Raw genomic sequence first — 16,386 nt, 5'->3', positions numbered from 1 at the left:
TCCTATCGAAGTCGAGGAACCACCAACAAGTAGATTGTTGTTCCAGCAATAACAAAATGAAGAAAACATAAGGGTAGAACTAGAGACAATGGATGAAGTCCAAGAGATGGCTAGAATCAAAGAAGAAGCTACCAAGCTCCAAGCATCAAGATGCTACAATACAAAGGTTCAACCACGAGCCTTTCAACCAGAAATCTCGTATGTCGAGTCCGAGGCGAAGCCAGAAAAGATCTGTGAGCAGGAAAGCTTGGACCCAACTGAGAAGGCCCATTCAGGGTTATACCAAACCTAGACAGTGGAGCATACCAACTACAGGATCCAAATGTCAAAAGTGATTCCAAGAACATGGAATGCTACTCATCTGAAGTTCTACTTCAGTTGACCTACTGCAAGATCGGATGTTGTATTCTTTTTCCTACTCAAGTCTTTTGTCTCAAAAGAGAAAAATTAGGGTTTTGGCTTGAGAGGTTTTAATGAGGCACATCCGGGATAACGAAGGGAATTTGTAGTTGAATTGACTACACTGCATAAAATACACATCCCTTCACTTTTATAATCTTCTTGTGTCAACTCTATAGAGGCTTGTTAAATCCAAGGTCCATCCTCGGTAAGTCTTGACAAAACACAAGACATGCATGTCCTTGGTCGTAGCTCCATAGGCTTACAAAACCCAAGGTCCGCCCTTTGTGAGCCTCGATTCTCCAAAGGCTCAGAAAGCCCAAGGTCCACCCTTGGTGAGTCTTGTTTCTCTAGAAGCTCGCAAAAATAGGCTCGTCAAACCCAAGGTCCGCCCTTGGTGAGTCTCGCCAAAATCCAGGATGGATGCGTCGCAGGTAGACTCTCCAAAGGCTTGTCAAACCCAAGGTCCACCCTTGGTGATTCTTGCATCTCTAAAGGCTCGTAAAACCCAGGTGATGCAATCCTACCCCGCAAGGGCATTGGGTAGAAGACTCCAAGTAGATTGGGCTAGAGATCCAAGGGAAGGCCCTAGGGTTCTCATGAGCCTTAGGGTAGATTTCGAGCCCATGGGCTAAGTATGAGTCCGCTTATCTTTGTAAATATTAGAATAGGTATTTCCTTCGTCTGGGCCTTGTATTTTGGCCATTCTAGTAGTATAGGGTTTTAGCCATGTATTTCAGGGCATTTTGAGTAGTCTTTGTAGTAGGATTTTTTTTGTATTTTCATGTTTTTTTGTCATGGGGGTGAGCTTAGCTATTATAGGGGTGTGTAGCTAAGCTCTAGCTTCTCAAGGAAGCTTCTCAAGGAGGTGAGCTTAGTTTTTAGATGGGTGTGTGTAGCTAAACTCTAGCTTCTCAAGGAAGCTTTCTCAAAGAAGCTTCTCAAGGAAGTTTTCTTAAGAAAGCTTCCCAAGGAAGCTACCTAGTCTATAAATAGAAGCATGTGTAACACTTGTTGTAACTTTGATGAATGAGAGTCTTGTGAGACATACTTCAAAGTTCCACTTCTCTACCTCTTTTATTCCTTCAATTTCGTGCTCCCCCCTCTCTCTTTCTCTCCCTCTTTCTTTTCCTCCATTGAAGCATCCTCTCCAAGCTTCTTATCCAAGGCTCATCTTGGTTGTGAAGCTCCTTCTTCCATGGCTTATTCCTTAATGGATGGCGCCTCCTCTCACCTATTTTCCTTTGTCTTTCGCTGCATCTCCATGGTGGAAAATCACCATTAAAGGATCCCATTGAAGCTCAAAGATCCAGCCTCCATAGAAGCCCCACAAGCAAGCTTCCATCACCAGGGTCTACCCTTGATGATTCTTTCAAGCTCATCAAACCCAAGGTCCGTCCTTGGTGAGTCTCACCAAAATCTAGGACGAACGCATCACTAGTCGATTCTCCAAAGACTCGTCAAACCCAAGGTCTGCCATTTGAATAAATAGTCACTTTTGTCCCTAAATGTGTAATTCGATGATAAATGTGTCCCTGAAAGATGAAAATATAAAATTTAGTCCCCGAAAGTGTAAAAAGTGAAACAAATATATCCGACTGTTAACTTCCGTTCGTAACCGTTAATAAAATAACCTACGTGGCATAGAGGAATGAATTTGTCATTGAAATGATTGCCAACGTGGTCATCTCTAATTGTCAGCATGGGGACATATTTGTCATATAATATTTTTTTTTACTTTTCGTCTTCCCACTCCTGACAAATAGGTCCCTGAAAGATGAAAATACAAAATTTAGTCTCCCAAAGTACAAAAAGTGCAACAAATATATCCGGACGTTAATAGTATATTGTGACTAATTATTATAATTTGGAAAAATTTATAATGATTGCGACAATTTTTTTAACAAACTCATAAATTAAATTGAGTCTAAAAAAAAGAATATTCATTTTATAAACTCGTAAATAATTTATTTATACTCATATGCTTGATGAAAGGTTCAAGTAAAAAAAAAATGTTTATTGTAAAACATTATAGTTAAATTAGATCCATGAATAATTTTTAGGGAAAATTACAATTGCAATGACACTTTTAATTTGTAAAAAACACACAACTCCTTTGGAATGATTTTTTTTAAGGTTATGATTTTTTAAATGATCAGTCAATAAAAAATAATTGTGTATAACTTAAAAATATTAATTTAAAAATCAATAAAATTTTATTATAATTTGGTAATTTGATGTCATTGTATATACTAATAGACATTCATATTTTATTATAACAAATCTATAAAAAAAAACAATTAAATAAATAGTATTTGATTAAACAGAAACAATGATTTTCTAATTGTTTTATAATAAAAAAATTCTTTTTTTTCTGTGTTGATGACTTTTATTCAAAAGTTAACAACCAAATGATTAATTTTTTTGTAGTTGAAGAAAAGTAAAAAGAATTCACCAAAGCAATAAAAATTCAATTTCATGGATAATATTTTATGCAAGTCTCAACCGTTGATGAAACTTAAAAATTATATAACGAAAACACATTTACTAATATGATATAACTCTCCCAAAATTTTGTCACAATCATTATAAATTTTTCAAAATTACAATAATTAGTCACAATCATTATATATTTGTCACACTTTCTACACTTTAGAGACTATATTTTATATTTTCATCTTTCAAAAACATATTTGTCAATAAATTACACACTCAAGAATAAAAGTGACTATTTACCTAGATATATTGTTAGATTATTAAAGTTAAAATCTAAGATTAATAATATGGACCAAGTCAAGACGCGGCCACAACATACATAAGATAACATCAAGGAAGCATGTTTGAAATTTTATTGATTATTAAGAATCGGTAACCAGAAGCGTGTTTGTTAGATTTTTTTCTTTTTCTTTTTTTGATTGTACACGGCTGAAGTCCTAACTAGAATCTTCTTCTGTTTTTTTTTTTTGAACCAAACTAGAATCTTCTATTACCGTGTTATACCACAAAGTATTGGTCAAGTATTAGTAGTTAATATTTATAAGTACGGTACTATATAATTTTTTTTTTGTGGGCCTGATAATACTTGATTTTTTTCATTCCATTTCTTTATTTATTGCTTTATATGTTTTCAGTTAAAATGCCATACTCTAGCTTCAACATTTTATAGATTAAAATTTTGTATTCTTTTTACTCAATGATGCATATGTAACTCAACTTATATTTGCCATTTTTAATTGTTATGATTATAATAATCTTTCCATAGATCTTTGGGACTCGCTTGGTGGTGGTACTGCTGCACTGTTGACATACATGCTTAGAGAAAAGGAGGAGTTCTCTTCATGCACTTGTGTTACGTTTGGGCCAGGCATGTGATTTTACTAACTTCTTTAATTTACATGATCAAATGATTTTAGTATTGGCTTGATGTAAAATATATAGTGCGTTGTGCAGATACTGAAGATGTAATTAGTATGTGAAAACTCAAATTTTTGGATAGGTGACAAGATAATGAAACATAAACAATAATTTAATATATAATATATAATATTCAATAATTTAGAATTAATGGGACATATCTGCTTTCATATTATGTGATTAGTTTATGTAGTTCTAGCTATAGTTGAAAGTTAGTGGACATGTTGATTGAGAAATGATGGATATAGAAGCTAATTGCAGTAAGATTTTTTTTATGACAATAGAGGCGTCCAATGATAATTGCACTTTAAAACATATCTATGAGAGCAAAAGAATACGAACAATCTTTATGTGTCCCAACTATGCAAATTAAAACCTCTTGTTAGGAGAGCGGAGAAAGAATAATACTAGCTAGCAAATCTGTGTCTCTAATATAAGCAATCTCCTCAAATGTTTTTTTGTTTTGCTTTTGTTCTTCAAAATAATATTTTCCTTTTTATCTGATAGTTTCATTATAGCAATTAATATGATAATTTTCTTGGGAGTGAATCTTTTCATGTTGAATTTTAATTTGTTTTGAAGTTATTATGGACATATTGTCTTTATATATTATATTATTTGTTTTGCCTTCATATAACATTGCTTCTTTGCTTGCGATATTTTTTACAATTAATATGAAAATTGTATTGGAAATGAATCTTTTGATATTGAATTTTAATTTTTTGTTTGTGTACATACTTTCTTCATATATTATATAATTTTTGTTTGCTTGTTCTTCATATAATATTTCTTTTTTGCTTGTCATATTTTTTTCATTATAGCACACTACTGAAAAATTGTTCTTTTACGACGTACATTCTAAGATCGCTATATAAAACCGTCTTAAAAAATCATGCGGTGACAATTTTGTAATTAAGAAGAATAATTTTTTTATGGCGCACATTTTAAGATGGATTTTACGGAATCACCTTAGAATGTACGACGATGTAATTAGAAGGAACAAGAAATGACGACGTTTTATGTGTAAAAACGTCGTTGTTTTTTCCGTGCCACTGTGTCTTTGAAATCCCTAGCCTCTTTGAAATTCCCTTCATTTCTCGCTCCACTCTCTCCACTTCCTCTCTGACTCTTCAAGTCAGCCACTAGCCTCACTGTCGTTCAAGCACCACAAAGTTAAGATCCCAAGCTTCCATGGCTTGAGATTAGTACAACACACTGTGTCATTCTTTTGTTTTTTTGTGAGATAAGAAAAATAGTTTTTCTTTTGTTTTTTATTTCTTAGGATTCTGGGTTTTGCATTTTTCGCTTTTTTGGGGGTTTCGGCATGATTTAGTTTGGGATTTCTCAGATTTTGAGGGTTTTTGTATTTTTTTTCTTTTGTTTTATAATTTCTCAGATGAATCATGCCACAACACCTAGCTCTATCTCTACGACCTTTCCTCCCAATTTTCCCGAGAAAATATCGCTTCGAGAAATCTAGCTCAATCTCTCCGCAACACCTCACACTTATGGATCGGAGGAGAAACACGAGTCCGATCTACGCCCGGCAGTGGAGCGGCGGTTCCAGCAGCACCGATTCCTCGTCACCGACGATGTCGCCGGCTTATCCTCAGTCGCACCTTAGTACTACTTCTGCCACCGGTATCTCCACCGTCAAGCGCATGCAAAACGTGGCAACCAAAGCCGTCGCGCAGCGACTTGCTCGCGTGATGTCGTCTCAGAATTGTTGGATCAAGTGGCCTCAGAATAATTAAGAAAAAGGGGTTGAATTAATTATTAATGAACCTTTACTAAGTAAAATCTATCCTTCTTAGGCTTTTACTATGTTGTTAAGAAAGTAAAGAATAGAAATAGAAACTTAACCAAAAGTAAAAGCAATAATTAAAGTGCACAACGGAAATTAAAGAGTGTAGGGAAGAAGAAGACAAACACAAGAGTTTTATACTGGTTCGGCAACAACCCGTGCCTACATCCAGTCCCCAAGCGACCTGTAGTCCTTGAGATTTCTTTTCAACCTTGTAAAATCCTTTACAAGCAAAGATCCACAAGGGATGTACCCTCCCTTGTTCTCTTTGTAACAACCAAGTGGATGCACCCTCCACTTGAACTGATCCACAAGAGATATATCCTCTCTTGTTCTCAGTCACAACAACCCAAGTAGATGTACCCTCTACTTGTACCACAAAGGATGTACCCTCCAATGTGTTAAGACAAAGTTCTCAGGCGGTTAGTCCCTTGAAACTTTGTGAAGGGGAAACAAAAGAATTCTCAGGCGATTAGTCCTTTGAAATCTTTTGTTTTAGAGAAAGGGAAGAATCAAAAGAATTCTCAAACTGTGTCATTTTGAATTCTTTGAAAAGGGAGAAGGGAGACACAAAAGAATTCAGGCGGTTAGTCCTTGGCGAATTCTTTTTGGCAAAGGGAGAAGAGAATGAAAAGATATAGCACACTTTTGTTTTCAAGGTTTGGAAACCCATAAAACTTTTTGAAAGCTTTTGGCAAAGGAAGAAGAAGTAGAAGAAGAAGTTCAAAGAGATGCAAAGGTTGTAAAAGAATATCTGAAAAAAAATTTAATAGAATTTCTAAATGCAAATCAAGGTCTTGTTTTTATAGACTCTTCATGTCTGGTCAAGAAAACCATTGGAAGAGTTATGACTTTGAGGAAAAACTGAAAGCCATTGGAAGAGTTACATCTTTTGATTTTTGTTCAAAACTTGTCACTGGTAATCGATTACCAAATCCTTGTAATCGATTACACAAAGCTTTTATGAAAGGATGTGACTCTTCACACTTGATTTTGAATTTCAACGTTCATAGACACTGGTAATCGATTACCAATATCTTGTAATCGATTACACTATTTTGAAATCAATTGGAATGTTGCAAATTCAATTGAAAGCTTTTGAAGTCAAACTTTGCCACTGGTAATCAATTATAGGAAACTGGTAATCAATTACCAGAGAATAAAAACTCTGGTAACTTAGAAAATTTTGAGAAAAACTCTTTTGAAAAACAAAATTGTGCAATGTTTGTTTTTTGAAAAATCTTTTCAATACTTCCCTTGTGAAGTCTTCTTGATTTCTTTTCTTGAACCTTGAATTCATCTTTTCTTGATTTTTGAAATCAAACTTCTCTTGATTCTTGAATCTTGTTCTTGAAATCATTCTCTTGTATTCTTTTGGGCTTTTTGTCATCATCTTTGTTATCATCAAAACTACATTTTTATAAGGCTAGATGTGATCATGGATCCAAGTTGTCGGAATAGAGTGTTAATGATGGCCCAAAAATCCCAATTAATCAATATTCAGTCTCTCCCATAATTTTTGTTTTCTTAGAATTTTTTTCACATAAATTAAGAAAAACTAATATAAATAAATGAAAAAATAATAATTGCTATAGCATTCTACACTTTGTTGAGACCTGATCTTCTAATAGACTCTGCACAAAACGCACTTGCTCCAACTTTTATCCTGTTAGGGACAAAATTAATTAAATAGAATATACTCATCATTTTAAAATTTTGAATTTCATTCTTATCTTTTTTTAAGTATTTGTATTTTTATTGAATTTTAAATTTTAAAATTACGAATTTTTTATCACTTTTTTTATTTGTTGTTTTATCGTGTTTCTTGTTATTTCTTGTTATTATGTTAGCTGGCATACCTTTATTTTATTAGCAATTTTTTAAAAATTATTAATTTTCAAATTATCATTAAATTTTAAAATAATAATATAACTTAATTTCTATTGGTTAAATAATTAACTGTGTCAAAATCACCTAAATTAACATCATGATCAGGGTATAAATTCCCATATTATATATACTCATATACTGGGTGCCGCTCTTGATACTTTGGTTAATTTGCGCATGCATGTTATCACAGTCAGGTAAGCGTGTTGCCTAGGCATAATCATGCAATGTCTTCTTAGTTTCTATTAAATTAAAAATATAATTAATTGTAGTTTTGTGTGCATTCTTACATTTTATTGTTTTTGGTTTACAAGAGATAGGGAATAAGCTAATTATATATGTTGTTTTTGCATTCTACTTCTTGTGCATTGGAGTTGAAACTATAATGCTTTAATGTGCTTATAGGATCAAATGTTGTCATTGTTCTTAATATTTTGATAATTATATTAAAAAATAGATGTTTCATAGCATATATGAAGGGATGAAAATATCCCACAGCAGAGTATTGGCACACTTTATATCTTTTGGTTTCCAGATCTAAGTGTTAAGTAACATCCTTACTTTTTTTCCTGCAACCAAAAAGAAGATGCTCAATAAGTTGGATTTTGATTGCTATTATCATTTTCCTTTTCCTTTTTCCATATGGGTAAGAATGTCACTTTTTATGTTGATTGTTGAGTCTTGAGTAATTGAAAGTAAGTCATTTCCCTGGATATGATTTTCCTTATTCGATCTTAAATTGACCATTTCTTTTAATTGTTTCTTAGGGATAATCTGAACTGAAAATAAGAAATGGAAGTAAATGAAAGTAAGTCATATTTCCCTGGATATGATTGTTGATTATAGATTATGAATGGGTGATAATGTGAGAATTGAAAACATTGTTATGGTCTGTTAAAAGTTCAAATCTGTAACTACTATTCCCGAGTGCCTATGACAAATGTACTACTCTTTAAAAGGAATAAAGTAAAATGTGTAAACAATGATACATAGTCATAAATTATTAGTGTTTCTGGTTTGCTTTGTCATTTTTTTTCGGAGACAATGACAATTGTTTTTCTCTCTTAAATTTATATCCCAGGTTGCATGAGGCAGCAATAATCCAAGTTTAAAGTAAGTTCAGCTTATCTTGAATTTTGTACCAAAATTCTTAGTACAGCTAGCAAATACTTTGTTTCTCAAATTATGATTGGAATCTGCATATTAGAAGCTCACTTTCTAGTGTTTCGAATATCTTATCGTTATTCTAAGATAGTTAATTGGAAAGAATCTTAGAATATATACATTCTACGACGGTTATTAATTAACCGTCTTAGAAAGTCATTTTAAACACGACTTTTTAAGACGGTCATTAGTAATAACTGTCTTAGAAAGTATATATTTCTACAATGGTTCTTAATTAAGCGTCTTAGAAAGTCATTTTAAACATAAATTTTTAAGACGGTTATTATTAATAACCGTCTTAGAAAGTATACATTCTAAGACGGTTCTTAACAATTAACCGTCTTAGAAAATATATATTCTAAGACGGTTCTTATAAATAACCGTCTTAGAAAAATTTTATTTTCTACGATGGTTAGTTTTGAATCGTCATAAAAAAATGTTTTGTTTTTAACGCCGCTCCATACAACAACGGTTCAAAACCGTCGTTAAAATGTCTTTTTAACAGTCGTTAAAAAGCCTTTTTGTAGTAGTGGCAGGTAATATAATAACTGTTGGATCGGAGGCTTTAATAACTTAAGAGGGATAGGCTTAGAATACAGAAGAAGCAGCAATCGATTTAATAATGTTCTTTAAACATGTAAGACAAAATTGATTGTAACAAAATAAATGAGATAAGGGAAGAGAGAATGCAAATACAGTTTTATACTGGTTCGACAAAGTTCGTGTCTATGGCCAGTACTCAAGCAATCCACTTGAGATTTTCCTTTCCCTTTGTAAAAATTCGTTTACAAAGTCTGAATCACATAGGGACAACCCATCCCTTGTGTTCAGGAATCCTTACAACTTAAGAGAACCTCACTCCCTTATTCAATCTCTTTGAATGAGAAGAAAAAAAGAAGAATTCTCTCTTGAAGAAAAGGATATTACAATTGAAGTCCATGGAGAAACTCTTAATGGATTTGCATGTGGTTGCCCAAGAGTTTCTTTTGAGAGAGCATTTGGCAATGAAGTTCTCTTGGAATCTCTCTCATTTCCTTTTGAGAGGATAAGATATTTTGAACAAGCAAAACTCTCTATTCAAAATTCGTGCCCAAGTCACCTATTTATAAGCCTTTGATGGTCATTCACAAATCCAATCAAAAGATGTGACTATTGGCAGATTTTCTGAAAACTCTCCACTGGTAATCGATTACAATGTTTGTGTAATCGATTACACAATTATAATTTGAAAGGTCATGCCTTTTGAATTTGAATTTCAGGAGTTTCGTTACTGGTAATCGATTACAGACATATGGTAATTGATTACATGTTAAAAATTCAAATTCAAAATCCTTTTCAGCATCTCTTTTTCATTATTCCCTTCCTGTAATCGATTACACTTCCTGGCATGACTTTGAAACCCTTTGTTTTGAGGCAAGACTTGATCTTTAGTGAATCTTGAAACAAGGCTTTGTTTGTTGAAGCAATCTTGAATTAATCTTGAAGCAAATACTTATCCTTTGAAGCGCCCTGGTTTGATTCTTCTTTGGCATCATCAAAATTCATATATTCATACATTCACATTCTCTCCCTTTTTGATAATGACAGTCAAGTGATTTCTTTTTTACATCATCAAAACAATACATGATACACATTCTCCCCCTTTTTAAAACAAATTCTTTTTGACATCATCAAAACCTGCATAATTTACAATAACTTTATTAGGAATGAATCTTTTCAAGTTGAATTTTAATTTGTTTTAAAATTATTGTGCAGATAATTTTTTTTCATATATTATATTATTTTTTTGCTTTCATATAATATTTCTTCTTTTGAGTGTGATATTTTCACTATAACAATTAGTATTTCTTCTTCATGTCTCAATATGGGAGCTGCCAAAATAGATACAAAGATGCCAACACCTCATGTACGTATACGTAAGATCTTTTCCAGAATTTTCTCTATTTTGTCCATCTTATACTCCCTCCATTTCTTATGTATATATCCTTTTAACTGATTCATCTTCATTAAAAAAATTAATCAATTTAGTTAATAATATTAAATTTATTCATGATTTATATTATTCTTTTAAAATTACTTTTAACTTTTTAAAATTAATTATTTCTCTTTTCACTTAATTAGTTAATTAATGTTTGATCTGTAAAAAAAATAATTATATAATGTGTGATTATTACTCATTTCTTCTAATAATCCTAATAAATAAGAAGTGAAATGAGTATATATCATTAATATATTTTGTTTAAAAAATTTGTTAATTATTTAAGGGTTATTTAAGCGTTCGTACAACATACGTATGGAGTAGCGTGCAAAGATTGGTGATGAAAAAAATAGATGTTATTAACTGGACCGAGTCACAGCTAAGTCTCTGGTTTTCATGGAAACTGGATGGCTTATACCGGGTTATACTAAGCTAACATCATTTCCGATCCAGTTGAAGGCTCGGGTCGATTAGTCCACCGGTTACCGGTCCGACCAGCCGATCCGAACCGGTTTTAAACATTGTTGCTAAGTTCTTGTTTCTTAATTGTGATTTGTGCAGCTGCTTGTATGACATTGGAGTTAGCCGAATTCGGAAAGCCCTTTATCACTTCCATAATAAATGGTTCTGACATGGTGCCTATAATTTTGGTTTCTTCTGTTCTTGATTTCGTTTCCGAGGTGCACAAACAAGTACTCCCAACCTAAGATGCTTTCAGCAAATATTAATTTATGTTGCTAATTGCTTAATTTCATTGGGTCACTACATAATATTGATCGAATGATTTACTGGGTCAGATTAAGCGTAATTCCTAAATGCTACTCGTAGCACAATTCAATCTTGTTTACCATTTGTTTATTGTTTGAATGCCATTGAAGATCATGCAGTAACCCGTGACACCCGGGTGGTTTCAAACTCCCTTGTTTGTGTATGACATTGTATTCACTAGACTCTAAAAACAATTTCTTGTTGCAGTTATCAAACACACATTATATAAGCTAGGGAACAAATCGTATTGCTAGTCTGGTGTTTCATATTTTTAATACGTGAGTCTACATATAAATATATAAATGTTAAGTATTATATGTTGTTTATAAAAAATTTAATTAAAGTGATTTTTATAAGAATAAATTTATTAGAATTTATAATTATTTGTAGATGATATAAGTCTTATTTTTATTATTACGATAGATAAAATAGAAAGGTTTTAAGGACATAACTATTCATAAAAGTTATAATTCTTAATTTGTGAATAAGTATAAGGTTTTAAGGACACAACTATTCATAAAAGAGTATTTAATTAGTATAGTTATTAAGTCGTATGTATCAAATTTATTTTTTAACATATTACTAGATTGAAGATTAAGAGGAATTGTGCATAAAATTTAAAAGATCATATAGCCTAGTTGTTTCTTCCTTAAATAATCATCCATGTGGATCAACACTGGTATCTTCTCACTCAAGTCTTACATTTATATTCTTGTTTATCATCATATAGTGTCTCATTTCCCATTTTCTAACACTTAGAACATTACTAGTACTCCTGGTGTTTGTGATATCTCTGACTATATATTGTTCAATAAATTTAAAGACCATGTACTAGAAGCACATGATGATATCACTAACACTCGTGCTCAGGAAAAAGAAGCAGCCACGATCAGAGGCAATACTGAAGAAAAGATCAATGATCAGGTTGTTGATACTGAACAAGTTGTTGGTACAGTTTCAACATTAGACAACTTGGATACACATCTTTATCCACCAGGAAGGATCATTCATATTGTCCCCACATATTTGTCTGAAAATTCTAACTCAAACCACAATGATCATGATGCAAAACGTGTCTACTTATATGAAACGCCTACACAGTTATATGGAAAGCTCAGATTGTCGAGAGGGATGATAGGTGATCATTACATGAGCGAGTATCAAAAGATGTTAGAACAATTAATAAATCAACAAGAGAAATATAGAAGCTCCAATATGGTGGATCCAAAGGGTAACAAATGGAATGATATTGGGTACCAATTGGCTCGTGGATGATTAAAATTAAGAATCAGCCCCTTGGTTCTGATTATCATGTTTATTCTGTTGTCATATGTATGGTTCTTGGCTAAGAAGGTTGCTTCGTCATCTCAAGAACTCCAAGTTCATGCTTCTCCTCCTTTTTAGGGATGTTTCCGTTTCTGCATGCAGATGAGGCAGGGGTTTCTTTTATGAGACCCTAATTTTGGTTTGCGCCTTCATCTTGCAGTTTTTGTGTGTCCTTTTTTGTTGTTGTTTTTCACTCCATACACCAAAGAATATGTAGGTAGGAGTCTCCAAATTAGTTTTAAGCCTAGCTAGCTATTTTTATGGGCCTTCCTTATCTCTTATATGCTATTGGGGATGGATAGGATAGGAATTGTTCCTTTTCTTACGTCAACCCCTTTTCTTGTTGTTGTTGAATCGTGAGATAGGTGGAAAAAAAAAGAAAAGAAAGAAGGTTTTGAGAGAACGAAAAACAAGATTGAGGGATCAAGGTTTTGAGAGAAAATAGTGTAAAATCAGGTTTTGGTACGGGTCCTTTACTGTATCTTGATCCAAATTTTGATTCATAGTAGAATATAGTGGGGATGATTAACAGTAAGAAAGCGATTAAAGGAAAAATAACTAAGTTGTCTGAATTGTTCTTGCTTTATTCATGCATGCATTGATATATATATATAGAGTTTAACATTTATCTTAAAATGGATAATAGCCACCCGGTTATAACAGAAAGATGTTGTCCCCTAACCGGCTACATGGCTAACGGAATTGGTTACTACAATTGGGTCCCCTTCACTCGTAATCATTCAGGTACTTTGGCTTGGTGTGAGTGCGTGCGGGTTTGGTACGTGATGGATGTTGTGATGGGCCTATGGGGCTGCTGTTGTTATCAGAATAGCTCTTTCTTGTGAATGTAGGTCACATTGACCGAACCACGTAATTCTCGTGTGCATTTTCTTTTCTTTTCTTGTTAATTTTGCATTGTTATGTTTGTGTTCATCGGGTTTATCTCTACTCCATGATTAATCTTTCTGTTGCTGCACTTTCTGCACTGCTACATGCCTCTAACTGCTGTATTTTTCTGCACAATTATTACATTTGTTGTGTTTTACACTGCTGTATTTTTTCTGCAAAATTTTTCAATTCTGGTTTGCGTTATGTTAGGTGTCTAGTACACCAGTGGTCATAGGGTTGACATAGGGGGCCAACTCTAGGTGCCTAAGTAAAAGTTAAAGTTTACTCCATGGTCTAAATTAAAGACATTATGAGGCAAAATTAATTATGAATGTGAGAACTAAGAAAATACCAGAAAAGCCAAAAGAGGTAAGAAAAAGATCTCTAAATAAGAGAGTCAACTTAAAGTTCTTAAAGAATTCACTATTTCAATTCATTCCTATAGTTTTCATAATTTTTCATATTAGCATAAGGTTGCCTCGTGGAGAAGCTGAGAACTTGGAGCCACTCAAGCAAGAGGATGATATTTTTAGCATAGCCTTGTATATCCTTGGTGTATGGAAGTTTAGCTATGTTTATGTATCAAGACATGTTTTGTAAGGCACATTAGTGTCAAGAGCTTTGTATTAGATTTGTGTATGTGATATGAGTTTATGTTTTAGTTTCTGCATAGTTTATTCTGATATCCTCTACTATGTGTTTGGATGGAGAAATTAAACTAAGTAAAGTATTTCAACAGGGAAATTAAAATACCTTTTTATAATATAATCTGTTTGGATAAGATATTTTAAAAGTAATTAAAATGATATCATTTTGGTTGAGCATTTTAATCTACTAATTTCAAATTCTCACCAAAAGAAAAAAAATTAAAATTCATCCTTCCGAAGAAACACACCACTAGCTCTCTCTTTCTCAGCACACCACCAACTCTTTTTCTCTCTTCGTAGCAACGCTCTCTCCCTCTCAACACACCACCAGCTCTCTCTCCCTCTCAGTGCACAAGTGTGGCTTTCTCTTTCCCTCTCAGCAGCGTCACGAGCTACCACCTCCCTCTCCGTAGCTTTTCTTCCTCTCACCGCTAGATTTCTCTCTCCCTCGCTCATCTCCATTTTTTTTCTTTTTTCTAGTTTATGTTTGTTTGATTTTGATTTCATTTTTGTAGCTACAAGGGTTGTTTGATTTCATTGATTTATGTTTCGTTTTCTATTTCATTTATTTTGTTTCAATGATTTTGATATGTTGGTGGGTGTGGAATTGGATGAGTTTGGAGTTGAGACAGGTTGTGAGCACCATATGTTTGTGAATATGCATCAAAGAGAAATAGAGAAACAAATTTGTTTGAATTTCTCAAACTACATAATTTTTTGGGGGGTTTAAGGGAATTGGTTGAGAAATAGGAACTTAGCGTTGGATGGCCCCAGAGGTATGTTATATATTCCTTGAGCATGATGCTATTGTTTCAACTACTACTATAAACTGTGCACTAGTGACTCCAATAAACCTGGCTCATTTTGGTGTTTATTAACTGAAAATGATGATTTATTGCACTGACATATTGACATGATATAAGATGAATGGGAGACTGAACATAATACTAAAGGCCAGCAGTGATACACTTTATGTTTAGATGTACTGGTTTTGCTAGAATGGTGAACAAAATAATTTATCAGTATCAGACTGATATGTGTCAAGCATTTCTTGCTTGATTTTGTGCAATCACTGCATTACTTCTGAGTGGATATTTGCAATAGCATAGTTATTTTGCTTCTTCAGTTGATTGAGTGCACTTCTGATGTTATCATCCCATAAGCACTATATATATATAAGACCACTCAATCTCTAAATTTCTACCTATGAAAAGACCTAGTATTCGTATATCAAGTGGGCTTTAATTTTTTTTCTGAGCAGATAAAAGTTACTACATAGTTTAAGCTATGTATACATGTTGGTAGAGTTTGTCAAGTTGGATTGTTATATAGTCACTACAATAGTCACTACATACTAGTATTCGTATATCAAGTTGGATTATGTAATTAATCTATGTATACATGTTGGTAGAGTTTGTCACATGAACAAAAGGGAATTGAATGGTCTGTTCTGTTCTTGGTGCCACCCTTTTAGTAGAACCAAAACTAACCATGTTTCTAATCTTGTGTCCTGTTTTGTTATTTTTCTAGATACACCAAACCAAACATTAAACAAAATCCAAATTTGTTCTAACTTGTGGCATGTCTATCTAACGATACCATTTTGAGATAGAATGGCATCTTGTTGGTTCTGAGAAGTTGAACAAGGAGTTCCTTGTTGGTGAATGATATATGATTATGTGAATATTGCTAGACTCTAGTAGTTTACTGCAATATTCTTTACTGTTGTATAAATATGTAAGCACACTGTACTGGTTGTAGAAACTAGGAAGCCATTGGAGTGAGTCTTCCAGTAGCCAAAGTAGGCATATCTTTGTAGATTTGTTCTCAAAGCTCTAGAACATGTTTGCATGGTTTATATCAAGTTGCTTGGAAGATTCAATAAATCTATTTAGCTTCTTACTAAAAGTATTGAATGTTTGGTGAAGGTTTGTTGCTGATTTTCTTAAATTTTTATCATCTGAGTTTAGAGTGTTTGATTTATCATGTGGAATTAACTTTATATTTAACTATTTAAAAAATGACTCATATTTATTTTCATTCAATATTGAAATTTTAATTTTTAAATAAATATTTAAAAATGAAAATTAGAATTTCATTGAAATTGAATT

General features: G+C 32.9%; 1 protein-coding gene across 1 annotated transcript; it reads left to right on the top strand.

The window, feature by feature from the left end:
• Positions 1 to 5,321: 5,321 nt before the first annotated feature.
• LOC114375307 lies at positions 5,322 to 12,689 on the top strand. Its single transcript, XM_028333114.1, has 3 exons — positions 5,322 to 5,538; positions 11,208 to 11,326; positions 12,174 to 12,689. The coding sequence occupies exons 1-3, from the start codon at positions 5,322 to 5,324 to the stop codon at positions 12,687 to 12,689; spliced, it is 852 nt and encodes a 283-aa protein (XP_028188915.1).
• The last annotated feature ends 3,697 nt before the right edge of the window (positions 12,690 to 16,386 follow it).

Source organism: Glycine soja, chromosome 1 (assembly GCF_004193775.1).
Source record: "Glycine soja cultivar W05 chromosome 1, ASM419377v2, whole genome shotgun sequence".
In the NCBI taxonomy this organism is placed as follows: domain Eukaryota; kingdom Viridiplantae; phylum Streptophyta; class Magnoliopsida; order Fabales; family Fabaceae; genus Glycine; species Glycine soja.
The sequence above is the reverse complement of the archived record's forward strand: the minus strand, read 5'-3'. Positions and strand labels throughout refer to the sequence as shown.